We start from the raw sequence: 18,202 nt of genomic DNA, 5'->3' as shown, positions 1-18,202 counted from the left end.
ACCAACCTAACTTCAAAAAACCACTCGTCAGAATTTATCAAATGAGGTGTTACTAGAAACTTGATTATCCGGTGATTACAGGTTATGTAGCGTCACGTTAATTTCAATGTGGCGCACTTTAGCCGACATAAAGCGTGGACGAAAAAAACTTTTTTTTTCGAATGTTAATGTGCCCACATTAATGTGTTAATGTATCAAATCAAAAAGGGTTCAATATGCACATTTCAAATATGTAAGTACATATTATTAGCTTTTACTTGCGGGCTTGCTTCTGTGACCTTCTGTGAATAAGACCGAGGTTAGTGATCTCAACCCAGCTCAGCCGCTAGTGGGCTCGTCGGTCGAGGCACCAGCCAGACTAGAGCCGGCCGGCAGCAACTGGCAACCGCCCCTATGGCCTTATGGTCGGCTGGCTGACAAAACTAAAAACTGTCGCTAAAGTAGGATTAGGAGCGCCAAAATATTGCCTACCGATTTAATACCCTTATACCTTATGTAACTGTACCTATATAAATGTATTATTACTTCGTCTGTCTGTTACTTCGTGGATCGATCTCGTTAAAAAAATAGCACACACATTTATTATAACTGAAGGACAGACACAAGCCTATTATTCCATTACTATTATTCCCCTCAATCAACCGGAGAAGGTATTGAGAATACTCTACAGTGAAGAAGTAGCTCCACTGTTGGTCGGTATTACTTTCAGAGTATCAGATTGTTTCTTAATGTCGTTAGTCCTATTTATAGATTTTATCTTCAATTATGTATGATACACATATTATATATACCTACATTTCAAATTGAGGATAAACGTTACGATTCAAATGACTATTATCAAGAAAAGAAACGCCATTTATCTTATATAATGATAAATTTTAATATGATCAAATTACACATGTTGTAAATACGTATATAAAGTAGAAAATTTGCATTCACAATTAATCATATAATTGTTTACCTTAGGTACCTACTTATTTTTTATTGCTAGTTACACTTTGAACTGTATTGTTAGTTATGTTCAACTTTTTATACTTTTTCACAGTCATGAAGATACGGATTAATGGATTCACATCCGTTTGATCAAGTTCCAGTTTTATTTAATACCTATCTTAGATGTCAATAGAATACTACGTTTGTAGAGTTCAAACACGGAACAACTGGTGTCTCTTTTAATATATAAATCAAATCTCTATTAGGAACATAAAATGTAATATAAGAATGTAAAAAATATATAAGTTTAAAAACTAAAATCCGACTACGGAAAATCACGCTGTGATAAGTATGAAATTTCTCTGCAATTCTTCCGAATAGTATGTTTAGGACAAAGCTGTGGTCATATCATACTTACTCCGAAAGCCAGTCTGTCGTAAGAGTTTGTTTGTTTGGATAACGCTATGGAGATGATGATCAATATAAAACACCAAGATGTTTATGATTATTTTTGCTACAGTCTTCTGGGGGGTTAAAATGGCCACATCGAAGCACATTGTTTGCATTGCGCACTTACTTTTATATGCGCAAATGTCAAATTGCAATATTGCTTTCTTAGATGAATTGCTTCGGTGTGGCCATTTTAACCCCCCTGGTCTTAAAACTTAGTGTCATTGCTAACGGATTCACAGTATCCCTTGGAAATCACCTTGACTTTAACCTCAATAAAATAGCCTCCAAAGGAAGTACATGATAATAATTAATTAATTAAACTACGGCGCGACGTTGCACTTCTACGCATGGCATACAATGCCCGACTTAGGTGTGACGCTCACATGAGCAAAGTTGAGCCAAGAGCCAGGCTCGAGCAGTCACGACGCACTGTCACACCTGTACTAGATGTTCAAACAAAATTACTTACACTCTGATAAGCTCCCAACTACATCCCAACGGGGCAGTCACAGGTACATCCATCTCAAGATGAACTAAGTACCCCCACCTCACCGAGCTTTCTGTTTGACCAACGTGATAGGTGGTGAGCCGTATCGCCGTCTATAATGGTTGAGCCGAGTGTTAGTGAAAACTGCTCTTAAGATAAATTAATGACTCATTGCTGCAAATCCGGTACCGGAGTTCGAACTGGCGCTCCCAATTTCAGAAGCAAGCCGGTGTCCCACAGATCCATTGACTACATGTGTGTATACGTAGTTACAAAAGACATATATAAATGGAATCTGATGGGCAGCGGCGGTGTTGAGACGCAGTTATGGCAGAGATGTGCGGAACACCCATTTCATATATGTCATAAATAAATAAATGAATGAAAAAAGACATAGTGCAATCACCATGATTTCAGTACCTAACGATTTTCACCGTGAGTCTGTGTCTATGGCTGCTGCAAGTCCATCAGTGAGCGTCGCACCTTAAATACTCAAGGTAAACAACTGCGTGCAGAGTTTACTTGGAATTTGCACATAAGTTAATAAAAAAAATACGATAACCTACACATTTTGCCGATTTCAGTACTTTTAGCTGAAGTCCGGGGTCCCCAGAACCCTTTTACAACTGCATATATTTTGTTCTATAGACGGATAGGAAAATAGTCAGGTTCTTAAGATATTTAAAGTAAAGGCATTTAAGAAAAACAAAATGTTTCAAATGAACTCAGTGTGAAGGGTAGGAAATATAAATAAACTATAACATTACAGCACAAAGCAGGCGAGTTTTTAATTAATATCCAGTTTAAGGTTTAATTTCTCATTTAGGTACGTTAATTTTAATGAGATCAAGTCTTTCTTGTTGCCACGTTGTTGTGGTTGTACATACAGGTAACTCTTTAACTGAGTAACTTTTTTATAAAACATAATAATATACAAAATGTCATTCAAAGTTTGCCATTTTTCTATTCAAAAAAGGAAAATGAAGTTTATTTTTTACCCATTTCTAAATAATTGTTTTAAGCGCATTAAAAAGTTATTATATTGTTTAAAAATCTAAATCTGTCACTGCAAGTAAGTTATTAGCAACATACTGATTAGAGCTAATTTCCCGTTGGGGTAGGAGATACCACGGAATTTCGTTAACTACGATCCTGACATACCAGTTTCGCTTCTATCTTCATGCATGCTGACCGCTTTAGAGTACTTTTGACTTTGATTTCGTCTACAACATTCTGGATTTGTTCCCTGTTATGTACAGCTAGACCATCCTCTTTTAAATCTTTTACTTAAACCCGCATCATACCTCTAACTAAATCAATTTGGTAAGTTTATTTTCATTCATTCTCTTTACATGTTCGATCTATACATCTCTTTCTCAATTGTGTGCGTCAGAATGGCACTCGGTGTCACTCGGCGTATGGTAAGTTGAAATGGTTCTCAATCATTGCTTCCCTATTATTGCCGCTTAGTTCCTATCACCAAACATTTGCTTCTAACGCATTTTAGAAATAAAATAATTATTTAAAGGTGACTGGCCATCTTTACGTCAAGATGGCCGATCACTCGGCGTATTTATGCTGTAGAGTCCAAGATACGTGTAGTAACGGAAATATTTATGAGCCAAAAATTGCACCATCACTACATTTTGGTGCACATTACAACACTCCCTTATCAGACCGCAACCGTTCTCAACAAGTTCTCAAATACTTGTTACTTTACTCTCTTTAATAATTCTAAGTCCTTTCAAACTCGAGACAAATGGACAGACACTGATTGTTGAAGGGTTCTTATTTTTAAAAATAATGTCACACAGTTTTCATCATCATCATCAATTTAAGAGCCACGCTCTTGTCGGTGCAGCATTTTCCATGCTACTTTTTAGGGAAAAATAGGGCAGTGGTTTCCCTCTTGCCTTCAGCCCCGCAGTACTCCATTCGACGCATACAGTTTTAATAAGTTAATAATGTTAAGTTAATGAACAAGTATAACGATTTTGAAACACTTCTCTACTGTAACAACTAGTATCTACACATAATCCGAGAATAATACAATATATTTAAATAAAACACATTATATAGTATTAATCAAACAAATAATATATATATTTATATATTATACATTTTCACACTGGAGTAGGTAGTGCAAAAATATGTTTTTATTGATAACGGGAGATCTTTATCCAGTAGTGGGACGTATACTTAGTAGGCACCTACTTATGTTTCATACAGAGCTATTTCTTATCTAATTCATAATCATTCATAATTCATAATTAAAATATTAGTTTTGATCGAGGTCGTCTAAAGGCTGCGACTTGAGGTACAATTTTAATGTTTCGTACACTTTTTTAATAGGCTTGATTAACATTGGACGACCAAACTCCCGAGAAAGCAGTTTCCAGTTTTGGCTTACAAAAGTGAAAAGCGTGTCACCTGAAAATATAACAAAGACACATTAAATTTGACAAAAAATATAATTTCTAAGTCTTTATACCCACTGCTGGGCGGGCTGCAGACTTCCCCTCCATCAACCGTACCAGTTCAGACCCGACGCCCTGATATTTCTATCAATATCTCGTCCATTAGAAAACGTTATAAGTCCATCAACCAGCCCTGGATCAGCGGGTGGATACCCTCTACGGTTGATGGAGGGGTGGCTTATCGGCACGACTGTCACAAAGCGAACACCCTCTTGAACGCAAAAGCATAGAATATGGCATGAAGTCCCACGAAATTTATGGTAGGTAAGTGACTCATAAAATTACTGATGAAAGAAAATAAAAAATCATAATCTATGATTTTAATGTTTTTTTCTAGAGCGCGGGACATTGCTTATTGGCGCGAAATACGATACCTATAAGAGAAGATTTTTTTTTTGATGTGACTTATTGTAAATTTGCCGCAGATAGTTTTTTTTATGTTTATTAACTACTTAACTACTTGGTCGGACAAATGGGGAGCGCTAAAGGCTCTCACCTGGCACAACATTTAAGACAACAGGCCTGAGGGTGCCCAGTTGGGCGCGAAACTCGGCTCAGAGCATCGTCTGAGAGAGAAAAAATTTGAAAGAATTAATCGACCCTAGCGTGTCGATAGCGATTAGCGCTGATTGAGGGAAATCGTCGACCACTCCGGCGGGGTCGGTATCAAATAAGAGAAGAAGACATATGTGTGATATCTCATGACCACTGAATTATCCCACATAACTTTCTATAATTTTCATTTAATGTTTTAACTTATGTACAGTATTATTGAATATATTTATTGGTAAGTATTATTATCATAAACGCCGCCACAACAATCTTGCCTTCGAGTTCATGATGTCCAAATCCCAAAATTTTCATGTCCCAAAAGTGTAAATCCCAAAATTTACATGTCCCAGAATGACCACATTCCATAATATCACCTCTATTTGGCATACTTTGGTGTTATGTCTGAAGTATGCGCAATAAGGTATATTTGATTTGATTTAATAAAAACCGATTGTAGAGATGGCCTGTCATTTGAGACGGAATCATGCAATCTCCGGAATCATCAATCACTATCACAACATAAATTTAATGAGGTTCAAAACCGCCATTGTTATGTAGCTGTGTTTATATTTAAATATATAATATAATGCGTACTCAAGCCTTTGTTTCCATTAAACAGGTTGGTGATATCAATCCGCGGGATTCGTTTTACATCAAACGTAAATTTATAGTTCATCAAGTCCATGAAATCCTTCCCATCATCATTCTTTGATATGTTGTAATTAGTAGTCATGTCAATATGCAATTTATCTGTTAAGAAGAAAAATTGTATTTAATGCACCTGCTCGTACCTAAACGTAAATTATAGCTACCCTAATAAACGACATTAGTGCTTTTTTATTACAGTTTTCAATCTCACCAAAGAGTTCGTTAACGAAAATACCTAGTAAATATTTCTGTGAATAAATACCTAGTAGGTATACCTAAAAAATTATTATTTTTTGTTAACAAATAAGGATTATTTCACATCTTCTATCGTCTATCGTGCATCCATCCCAAACATCACAAAATTCACTTTCTGTAGTTTGGTTATGGTGGAAATTGCAGGTTGATCACCCGATTGTTCCAAGATGATCCGAAATTCGGAAAGCACGTTAAGTAGTCGGTCCCGACTACTAAATATTTACTTAAGTTAGTATGTAGTCCTTGTATAAGCCAGTCAGGCCTTCGTCGGCTAAAAGTAACCCTGACACCAGGGTTGATGAGGTTGGTAATTGATCTCACAATCACAAGGTGAATGTATAAAAAATCTTACACAGTTGTAAAGTTATGTCTCCGTCGCCACTGACAGGTATGATGAGTAGATGTCCAGAGGCTTTATAATTCCCTTTCATGATAACATCACATTCCCATGATACCAGTAATTGCATCTTTGTCGTGTCCACACTGAAACGTTTAAAGAAGACTCAGTTTATACAAAAAAGTGTCAGTTAATAATACATAATATTATATAAACGACAACAGCCTATATACGCCCCACTTCTAGGCACAGGCCTCCCCTCATTTAACCGGGTGGAGGGATACCCGAATTTTAGCTAATACCCGATAATAATAATATACTTAAAGAAATAAAAATGTATAATGTAGTATATTATATATTTTTTTTATTTTTCATATATTATACTTATTCTATATATATATAAATGAATTGTTATTCGTTAATTTCGCTAAAACTCGAGAACGGCTGGACCAATTTGGCTGATTTTGATTTTAAAATGATTGTCGTAGTCCGGGAAGATTTAGATTGTGAGAAATTATGGAAAAGGTTGATACGAAATTCACCAGGTCATCTAGTATTACTATAAAACATCTGTTAATATATTATGTATTAACTTGATCATTGTAATGTTAGATTCCTTCATTCCCTTCACGGTAGAGTTACTAATATCCGCCTTCAGACCAGCCAGGTCTATGATGATGTGGTCTATCTGCATAGGGTCTAGGGATTCCGCTCCTATCTCTGGCATTCCACTCGTGAATACGGGTACTGCCACCTGGGCTGTTGTCAGAAGGCAGGCGGAATCGGATAGCTTGCATTTTTCTATTGGTGGCACTGAAAGTTGCAAATTTGATAGAATTATTCACTGGATAAAAAGATAAGTTTATCTCTGGGCTGGTAAAAATGGCATTGAATAAAAACTAAGTAAGAAACGGCAATAGGGCACCCCGCACCAATTGGTATCAGGCGGCGACCTTACCCTTTCTGGGCCTTGGCCATGACCCGCTAAGGAGTAAGATGGAGAACGCGGATTCTATGTCTCGCTCGTACTTAGGCAGTAGGCGACACACAGTACAAGTAATATTTTCGTATAGAGATTGGTTAATGCCTTGTCCACTAACGCTATATTTTTTATCTTCATTATTAGGGACTTTCAATCACATATTCAACCTTCTTTTCTTTTTATTTATTTTTATTCTCGTGGCATATTGTGAGTATTGCGACTCTGCGCGCGGGGATCTTAAAGGTTATCCTTTGCGCCTTGCAACTTCTTATGAATCGCTTTAATCCTCATAATAATTTTAAGAATTTCTAGTCTATAGACTTATCAGAAGAAAATAGATAGTTACAGGATGAGAAAGAAACCAAGACAAATACACATACATAAACTCAGGCCTATTTCCCACCGGGGTAAGCAGAGACTATAGAATTCCATTTGCTTCGATCCTGACACACTTCTCTTGCTTCCTCTACATTCACCAAGACAAAGAGGTGTGATAATGATAATTTAATAACCAACTCATGCATCCCGTTACAGTTATGAAAAAAAAACCGCAATAAAAACACTAGGTAGACAGGTACTAGGTAAGCATAATACTTATGCATCGCAAAAAGTCCCATGTCTATTGTTCTTTCGTAAATCAACTCATTTGAGGTATCTCCGTAGCTTTGCTTATGTAACACAAGCCGGCTATCGGGACTCTAGAATGTTCAATACATACTCTGTAGCTTCTCTTAACTTTTACACAAATCCAGGTGTGTTACTTGCGTTCCAGATAGAAAGAAGCAAGATATGTCCTCAGCACTGAATTACACGTTTACACGACTCCGCATGTCGACTTTTAACTCACGTCGCATCGTCATGTGAAGCGGTTGCACCAGGATATTTCTTGCTGGACCGAATAAGGAATAAAACTACGTATAGAACGGCAACTTTCCGCTCCCCACTAACGGCTGAACTGGTTTACCTCACCCCCGCTTGGTCTTAGTTTAGTCTTCAATCGCATGGGCGTCAGACGTCACACACACAGATGCGTGTGTACGATAACGTCAATGTGTATGAAGTGTCCGGGATATGCCGCTGACATCGATTTGCATATACACAAGCGCCAGTTAAGATTGCGTGATACTAAAGAAGCAATAAATTACATGGAAAGTTTTATGATAAGTAGGATCGTTGCCTAAGAAACATTTCGTTTTGTGCATATTTCGAACCCAAATGGTATGCTCCCGTAGACTTATTATTTATTCGTAGCTCTCGTAGCATCTCTCTATAATTAAGAACTCTGTGGTTTATCTTGTCAAAATTTGTCAAAGTGACAGCGATGCGGAATCGTCAAAAGTTTGCGCATCTATGGAGTTTCGCGATTATATATTATATATAATAAACTCACACCCGTAAACCCTAATAGTGTGGGCAGAGTCACAAGTAGTATAATAAGAACTCTCGTGTTCCACCTTTAATTAAGTACTTGGAGCATTTTTATCTACTTAAAAAAAAACTATTTTAAAAAGTCAATAAAGTAAAACTTACATTCAGCAAAAACAATCGTCATCTTTAGAAAAAAGAACAATTTCAAATTTGCACTCATTTTTTTATCTCTATTTAATTCTTAATCGGTCGAATGTCAAGACTGTTGCATACTAAAGTTGATTCACTTTTATCGCGACAAACCTTTACAATTGTTTATAACCTGTGATCCAACCATCGCCGGCAAAAACGTGTTGCTATGTAAAACAATAATAATTGCAAGGAATTACAATCGTTGTCTATCTAACAATACAGTCAATTAATAGTAGGAAGATGACATTAAATTGAATAAATAATTCAATTCATAAACGATTGAACTACTTATTTTTATTTTAATCAAATCAAATCAATTTAATGAATTTGTACTTGTATTTTGCTCCACAAAATAAACTAATAAATCAAAATAATTTTCGATTACTACTTTCAATTATTACCTACCTACTAGCTATGGAGTAAATTATCGTATTTCCAGAATTTTTTTTCAATTAAATATTGTAATATTTCATATACGAGTGTCTACCTAATCAATGTTATAGTGTGCGTGTGAAAGATTACGGAGATGCATTTAATAAATAAAAATACAAAGATTAAAAACACTTTCAGTGATCGAAAGTGATATATTTAACAATTTTAACATACAAACATAACATAAACAGCCTATATACGTCCCACTGCTGGGCACAAGCGTCCTTTATAATATCAACCGGAGGGGGTATGGAGCATACTCCACCACGCTGCTACAATGCGTGTTGGTGGAGGTGTTTTTACGGCTAATAGCCGGGACCAACGGCTTAACGTGCCCTCCGAAGCACGGAATCATCTTACTTTTTCGGGCAATCAAGTGATTCAAGCCTGAAAAGTCCTTACCAAACAAAGGACAGTCTCACAAAGTGATTTCGACAATGTATCCATCGGGAATCCAACCCGGACCTCCAGATCGTGAGCCTAACGCTCTAACCACTAGACCACGGAGGTTGTTTAATATAATAATGAAACAATTTTAGTTTTAATATAATAATTACAAAAACGAAAAGGTAGGATTATCTATTAAAAGAGTCCTCACCCGACCTCTTCCTGTATTAACCGCAGATGGTGTGGTGTAATAGTGATTGTATGTGAGGAGGTACAAAGTGTACTGTGCAAGTGAATAAATAAACATAGGTACTTAAACACATGAATATTTTTCTTTATATTATATTAAATAACATATTTTAATTTTGAGTATTATGTACCAATATTCATGTGTTTTTTTGTTTATTTATTTATTCATTACAAAAGATATTATAAAATTCTTACATTACGACACTGAAACCCATAATGGGTTTAAGATGTGTCAAATTCACGTCAGGCAGTACAGGTATAAATTAACACTTAACAAAATAAATTTAAGGTTGAAAAAGTAATATAGGTACAATACGAATGTATGCGCGGGTAGTAACTCGGTAATCAATTAACAAAATATAGTTGGACGGTCGGACCGGTATATTGGTAGGCACAGGCGAGTGCAAGTGAGTTTTACATTCGCCTGTCCTTTACAAAGTGCTTTGGTGATAAGACATACAGGAATGTGTTTAAGTATGTTTATTTATTCACTTGTATATAAGTACAATTCCTTATAACTATGAGAATAAAACTTGTTTAACGATCAATGCGAACAATCAGGAATAATTTATGTGATAAAAAGACCGGCAATTAATAAATAAAACACGCGTTGAAATCTTTCGTGTGAAACATGATCACGTCTGAATCGACATTTTTTTTGCCATATTCCCTGATAAGACATGAATAGAATAAACGACGTCATAAGGCTTTTTGAGTAGGTACTGAGGTCTGAGTGCATAAATGGTTGCATTATAGCGCCTAACAAAAATATACTAATAACTCCCAGCGTACAATTGCTATAAATGTTCTATCAGGTGAAATATTCTTAGACTCGCAGAACCTTGGCAAAAACTCAACGCATTTTTATGTTTATTTTTTTGTTGTTTGAGTCTTTGGACCGTTGAGAACTTGAGACCCGGTAGATTGCGCTGCGGACGGGCAGAACAACGGCTGTCGGCTGGCGAAAATAAATACATCGCATCATCATTAAGTATTCTGGGACCAGATTGTTTTATAATACTTACTGATAACAATTTTAATTTCTTTGTTGTTCCATTTATTTCCTTGCTAGTATTAGTTAGATTCGCACAATAAGAATAAAGATTGTTCACATTGATTTTGACCAAGGATGTTTTTCATGTTTTAGTTTTATTGCTATGCATAATAAAGCAGCTAGTTGTGATGAATTAGGTGAATTCCAAAGATAAATTGTGAAATTCTTATTACTAAATAAGGACGAGCTCGCTGAGGAGCTCGGTGGCGCAGCGGTAAACGCGCTCGGTCTGCGATTGTTGAAGTTAAGCAACTTTCGCAAAGGCCGGTCATAGGATGGGTGACCACAAAAAAAAGTTTTCATCTCCAGCTCCTCCTTGCTTCGGAAGGCACGTTAAGCCGTTGGTCCCGGCTGCATTAGCAGTCGTTAATAACCACCAATCCGTACTGGGCCCGCGTGGTGGTTTATGGCCCGATCTCCCTATCCATCCATAGGGAAAGCCCGTGCCCCAGCAGTGGGGACGTTAATGGGCTGGTGATGATGAAATAAGGACGGAACTAAAAGTGACAAAAACATTTTCTTTTTTCCATTTAACTTATAGATTTTAATAAAGAAAAATGTAACAATATAATAAGTGGGACATTTTGTCATGTTTTTGATGACGTCACAGGTTGCTTTTTCGCACAAATTCCATAGTAATTTGGTGTTTTGACGTTTAGTAAAAATTTACTGATTTGACTTGTTAGAAACTAACCCAACCTTTATTTAGCCTATTATTTTGATGTCGATTCTGGCAGACAAAACTTAATTTCATAATGCCGTCCTTTACTTATGATAAGTCCAAGAAAGAGATAGAGCTAATTTTAGAATATCTAGAAAAATCAAACTAAAATTAATAAGGTAAGTTTGTGTGTATCAGTATCAGAAACGTAGATGACTCGCTTTCAACAACAAACACTTTAGGACGCTACTGACCTCGCCGGCCTGATCGACATTTTTCCTCGTTCAGCGCTCATCGCTATGGGCCCACTCGGGCTGATTCTTCCCAACATAATCTTCTCAAACGACGCCCAAAGCCGAAGTTCGCACCCACTTGGGTAGCGTCAGGTCTGTTGCCTTTTTTGTACCGGGTCAGAGCCCTCAGCGTTTGTCCGGCCAACGAGTTGCCACCCGCGGCAAATCGCATATAAGTCACACGCACGCTTGTAATTTTTCGTGGTCGACAAATCACTAGAAGTAATAAATATGTAGCCATACTTCATGATTTGTTGGGATTTGTTGGGGGACAAATTTTGTTTGGCTTCCTCCATATTCATCATTGATGTATAATTATGCTATTATATTCATACGATATTCATTAATCATTTTCATAAACGCGTAACGATGCAAAGTAAGGCGTATTATTATGACGTTTTTTTTCTTTTTACTTACTTACTTAATAAATATTATTTACATACATACATAAACTCACGCCCGTAATCCCTAATGGGGTGGGCAGAGCCACAAGTAATCAAAGACAACTTGCAGCCACTGTTGATACGATGTCGTAAGCTGGATATGATAAACCTTATGGTGATAAGGGATCAGCCTATCGCCCATAACATCGGTCCATCATGTTAGAGGATACAATCCCTCTGTCGGTTAAATATTATTTACTTTGACTTTATACCTTGAACTGTACCAGTAGGAGATTGGATAATGTATCAATTTTATGCCGTAAAAGTGGACTAAGGGAATATGTTTTTTCATTACATATAACTTAAAGTAAGATTTAGACCAAGCGAGCGAATGCTCAGTGTAAAAAATTCCCTTGTGTGTTAACAGAGAACATTGTTTTCGTAGTAATCATAATCATTAGTGCGCAAGGATTCCATGGAATATTTTAAAAGTCTCGACTTTGTTTTTGTTTGTTATGATAAAATAATGTATGTTTCATAATCATCATCATTAATTTAACACGCTTTTGTAAGTGTAGCATTCTCTATTCTTGTCTATCAAGGGCCCAAATTCTTTGACTTCCTTGTAAGACACGATGTTCGCCTTCTCTTTAATTTGATCCATGTAAGCTCTTCTTGGTCTTCCCCTTCATCTCTTTCCTTCTATATTCCCTTCTACGGTGTTTTTAATAAATTCATCGTGTCTTATTAAGTGTCTTACCACTTCTGCCTCAATATTTGCCTCCTTTTCCTAACTCTTACTGGCACTACTTTATTAGTAAACCTTTTCGTTCAACTTATTCTTTCTATCCCTCTCTAATAATGTATATTATCATTACAATAAGATTCCCATTGACATTCAGAATTTGCCTTTCAACTGTTTTAAGACAGTAGTTAAACAAAAACTTTACAAAAAAGGTTATTATAAAGTTAGTGATTATTTAGAAGATATGAATGCATGGGATTAACTGTCTGAGAACTGGTATTAGGCAGCTAAATTACTCAATTGTATACCATTATTTTATGTTTATTTTTATTTTTTTTAAAGAACGTCTAGGGCCCTGTGCCGAGGTTTTTCTTGCAACTTCTTTTCCCCGGCTATACAGGTTGTGAGAAGCTGCAGTAGTTTTAGGCGGATGAGACGTTCGTTATGTAAAAATTGACGATTCAAAGTGTAATCTATGTTACCTACTGAATAAAGATATTTTTGAATTTGAATATATATGTATGTAAGATATCAAGAATACAGATCATAATGCTCCGGTTCTACATTTGGTTGTTTGCCAACACCATTTTTTTTTTAAAGTTGTCTCTTGACAACTTGTTTCTGGTCAACTATCTGTTCCTAACCGAACTAGAGATAACAAAGTGATTTTTGTGATATGTCCCCACCGAACGGAAGGCTGATCACTTGATTGTCCGAAAGTAAGATGATCCGTGCACGTTAAACTGTTGATCCCGTTTACTATTAACTGACGTAAGTAAGTAGTCGTTACATGAGCCATGTCAGGGACCTTTGGCTCAATAGTAACCCTGACAGCAGGGTTATTGGGTTTGATAATGCACCTCACAACCCAGACGATAGAAGAAGAACTATCTGTTTACACTTCACGCGGTCTTATGCCTCGCCTAAAGCTACTCGCCTATAGCTACCTTTAGAAATCCAACACTAAATGTTGCCGGTTGTCTCCTGATAACTTGTTTCTGCTCTCCGATATCTCTTTTCACTTATCGCGGTCTTGTATCTCGTCTGGCTAGGCCCAGAATTCGCCTATCTATATTATAAATTTATAATAAGACCATTATGGTTTGGTAAAGTTCTAGAATAATTGAATTTGACGACTAAAGAATTTATAGAAATAACATGGCACAAAAAATAAAGAAAACCAATTTCAACGTTCCATTGCTAAAATTATTTATGAGGACAAAAAACGTCTTGGAATGAAAACAAACTTTTTGCCCGCGACTTAGTCCGCGAAGACGTCGGTTATCTTAACACGGTAAGAACACGAAATACAACTCAGAAAAGTATCCAAAAAAGTATGAAAGTAAGTATAGTCACTGACGTCTTGTGGTATACCAGCTTGCTTCTCAAACGGTGAACGCCGGTTCGAACCTCAGCCTTGCACCAATAAGTTGATAATTTATCTTTAGAGCAGATTAATACAGCTGAATCGACCATTATAGACGGCAATACGGTTTACCACCTATCACGTTGTTCTATCAGAAAGCATCAATTGATGTACCTCTGACTACCCTGATTGGGATATAGTCGTGATCTTTTGTTATATACAAAAGTACCCCTTCTAATTTCTCTGTACAGTATTTATACAACGTCTCTGGGATTCGACATGTCTGTTAAGCCAATTTACACACCTAAGGGTTAGTGAGGTAGGCCTCACTAGAACGGCGCAACTACCGTCGCGCCACAAACAAAATGTGGGTACGTATGTAAATTGTAGGTTGTATAAAGTCTTCCTCACCAGCGGGGTCTGCACGGCAACGGCGCCTCGCGCGGTGCGAGTTATATCGACGGTGTAGACTGATAGACGCAGTGAATACTATATACGCCTATTAAATTGGTCAAAGACCTCGATATAATTCACGCCGCGCGCGGTGCGGTTGTCGTGCCGCGAGGGCTGGTGTCTTGTTGGTTGTGCAATTAGCAAGTCACCGTGTCAACTGAATACATTGTGTTACCTATACCACCATGCCACCGTGTCGCATCATCATATTAAATGGTGTTCTAGTAAGATATGGCCCTAAATTGCTCCGCTGTTAAGAATAAGTAACAAACAGACAACCAAAAGACTTATTTTCGCATTCGGAATCCTACATTATAGGTATTCTGAAGATAAGATTTTTTGCAGATTTGGGCCTCGACATAGGTACGCTATACTAAGCCGTGTAGGATGGAAGTTTTTACGGCTAATGTATAAATCGACGCCGTTATTATTTGAATATTTATTGCTTACGCAAGGTAAATCATTAATAGTCTATTTTTAGCCGATATCAAGTTCAATCAGCTGGCAAACTACTAGCGAACAATCGAGAAATGGTATAAAAACTTGTGTACCAGTTCTATGGGTATATTTTCTGCTGTAACTCACTTACTTAAACGCGTATCTATTTCCTCGTAGCGCTGAAATAGTAAGGCTAGGTACAAAATTATTGTTTGCAATGGTACAGTCATGAGCAATATCGTGTACCCACTTTAGAACCCTGTCGCACTAACATTTTTGACATTTAATGAGGCTTACGGTTGAAATTGTCAAAAAAGTTAATTTGACATGGTTGCAAAGTGTATACATATTAGTTACTCGTGACCGTACCTGGTAAAATGGCCCATGGTTGAGATACGAGGCAGACTTCCCGGCAAACTCGCTATTAAAACTTGGTGTTAAGACGGATAATAATGCTCCACGTAAACTTGTTTTTAAAGAAGCACGTTAGGGTGTGATTTTTGCTAATAAATCCTCGCAGGAGACTCTGCTAGTTTCAATTAAGGTATACATTTGAATCACATCAGAATAAGGTTTTCACGATATGCTGTGTGGCTGTAGGTTTTCGTTTGATTACTTGTGGGTCTGCCCACCCCATTAGGGATTATAGGATTGAGTATAAGTACGTGTAAGGATGCAAAAGCTTATACCATTGTGGGTCAACATAAGCTGAGAAGATAATATCAGCATTTTATATTGTCTGCAATACAATACAATGTAGTAGAGTGAGTGATCCTTTTGTGTAGCCTTGCAATATATCTCTTTATTAATGATGGACCACAGTAATGTACGGATTACGTGCGCAGAGCTTCTCTCCCTGAACTAGGCACCCTCAGGCCTGTTGTCTTAAACGTTGTACCGGGTGAGAGCCTTCAGCGCTCCCCATTTGTCCGGCCAAGTAGTTAATGGCATCTTCGGCAAATCTACAATAAGTCACGTGAAAAAAAATGGCGCAGAGCAAATCTTGTAAGATCATACACCATGTTAAATTGTGGTAGCTACCAACTTCTTCTTCTATCGTGTGGGTTGTGTGGCGGAGTACCAACTTTATCAGTAAGTAGTAACCGGGACCAACGGCTTAACGTGCCTTCCGGATCATCTTACTTTCGGACAGTCAGGTGATCAGCCTGTAATGTTCTAACCAAACTAGGGACCACAAAGTTTTTTAAGCTATTGCATAGCTTCTATTGTGGGCCTTGAGCGTGGGGACCAAATTCAGAAATTCCGTAACGAAAAAACCTAACACCCCCCACACCGACCGCCACACTTTTTACTTTTGACTTTTTTGAAATATCACGCTTGTCTCTATAGTTCAGCAACTCGCCTCCAGGTAGCATTGGTTGTATCAGCGTTAAATATTGAATTTGAAAATGGATCCACAAGAATCCACAAAAAAATATGAGACCACCATGAACGCGGTATTTTCCAGATCTTTAGAAGATTTATCAAGTCTCAAACTTATGTTTCTCATTTCAATTACCATAAACCTATAGTTTCAATGATAAATATTCCTGAATAACCTACATGTATTGTAAGATAATAAAAATATTTTGAACAATATTAACTTCTCATTTATACATATAATAAAAAAAAAGTTTTCTTTTCCGTCACCACGCTCAAAAAGTGTAACTTGAATTAATATCAACGAGAAAAAAAAACCAAGTAAAAAAATACTGCATAAATAAAATAAGTAAATAATGATAATTGTATAAGTTGATAAAAATGCTATGCAATAGCTTTACCGCGGCAGTCCCTGAGTGCCACACGTCTTTTTTTTTTTGTAAATAAGTACTTAACATTAGTACTATTCATAGGATTCCTTTTAACCTTAAAAGTACACGAACAAATTGAATCAGTCCTCTTTTATAATGATCTTATAAATTATTATCATCGAGAAAAATCCTTGAAATCTAAGTTTTTTACATCGCAAAGTATTGTATTTTTTAAATTTTGCGAAAAATTTTGACAAAAAGTTGGTCATATTTGTAAAATGTTGAGTACGTAAGCAGATACAATGAGAGCTATTTTTTTATTGTCTTTGAATATAAAACTCCCGAGAGGTGACTTTCCATTAATAATGAGTACTTACTAAAGTATAATGTTTCTAAAGTCCAAGAGAAAAGGTTTTCACTAACACACGCACGCTGGTGTAAAACTCGCTTACCGAGCTTTTCAGATTTTTTAGGTAGTCAGAACTACCCCATTGGGATATAGTCGTAACCTTATGTTAGGTTACGTCAAAGAAGATATAATACATTATTTCTCTCTCTCTCTATTTAAGAGCTGCGTTCATGTCGATGGAGTAATCGCCATTCCTCTCTTCTTCCCGCCAAAACCTTCACCTCCCGATACGACAGGACCTGCACCTTCTCTTTTGTTTCATAAATGTTATCCTTTTTTTGACGTTGGAAAATGCGTTACGCAAACCACGCCGCCCGGGGGGGGGGGACGTGGTTATGTGGGACTCCCCGAGTGTCGCCACCCGGTATACCCACTAAAACCCAACGGTGTTCCTCCTTGCCGCCGTGTGGCGGGGATACGGAAACGCAATTGCACACAACCGCGTCCCCGCCGGCGGATGCCCTTTAGGGCCCAGCGCCCATGGGAGCGCGTCAAGCGCCTCCCCCTTCACCGAGGGCTGCCCGGAACACTTGGGGAGCCCCACAGCACTCATAAATGTTATCCTAGGTCTACCCCTTCCTCTCTTCCCTTAAATTTTTCCTTCTATAATGTTTGTTAAAAATGAATCGTATCAGGTGGCCAATCATATTTCCTCTCCGGTTCTCTATAGTCTTCAATATGGTTCTCTTTTCGTCAACTCAATACATTATTTATTCTAAGAAAATAATCTAGATATATTTATTTTTAGGTATTTCTCAAATTGAATGTTTATAGCTTTAGTTGGAATGGAATATTACGTAGGTAGTAAATACCTTTCAAAACAGGGTCTGTAGGAAGATAAAATGATAAACAATAAACAGACGTATAAGTAAATTCTGGGAACAATCTAGTTTTAGA

General features: G+C 37.1%; 2 protein-coding genes across 3 annotated transcripts in view; one reads left to right on the top strand and one right to left on the bottom strand.

The window, feature by feature from the left end:
• Positions 1-18,202, top strand: part of LOC126371108 (circadian clock-controlled protein daywake-like) — a 208,192-nt gene that overhangs the window by 175,226 nt on the left and 14,764 nt on the right. The gene's annotated exons all lie outside the window — the stretch shown is intronic.
• Positions 3,971-8,848, bottom strand: LOC126371110 (circadian clock-controlled protein daywake-like). The gene is made up of 5 exons (XM_050016322.1): positions 8,655-8,848; positions 6,736-6,955; positions 6,158-6,288; positions 5,497-5,652; positions 3,971-4,303 (listed from the first exon to the last, which is right to left on the bottom strand). Exons 1-5 carry the CDS (start codon positions 8,710-8,712, stop codon positions 4,152-4,154), a joined length of 717 nt encoding a protein of 238 aa, XP_049872279.1. The 5' UTR covers positions 8,713-8,848; the 3' UTR covers positions 3,971-4,151.

The sequence above is a fragment of the Pectinophora gossypiella genome, chromosome 12 (genome assembly GCF_024362695.1).
Source record: "Pectinophora gossypiella chromosome 12, ilPecGoss1.1, whole genome shotgun sequence".
NCBI lineage: Eukaryota > Metazoa > Arthropoda > Insecta > Lepidoptera > Gelechiidae > Pectinophora > Pectinophora gossypiella.
Note: the sequence above shows the minus strand (reverse complement) of the source record. Positions and strands in the feature narration are given on the sequence as shown.

Bases quoted from the DNA above. Each gene is read 5' to 3' on its own strand.
- LOC126371110 (XM_050016322.1), bottom strand. From the start codon at position 8,712: ATGAGTGCAAATTTGAAATTGTTCTTTTTTCTAAAGATGACGATTGTT. The intron at 6,289-6,735 runs GTTAATACATAA...TAAACGTTTCAG, and splicing joins TCTAACATTACAATGATCAA to TGTGGACACGACAAAGATGC. The intron at 5,653-6,157 runs GTAAGATTTTTT...TCTTCTTAACAG, and splicing joins AGACATAACTTTACAACTGT to ATAAATTGCATATTGACATG.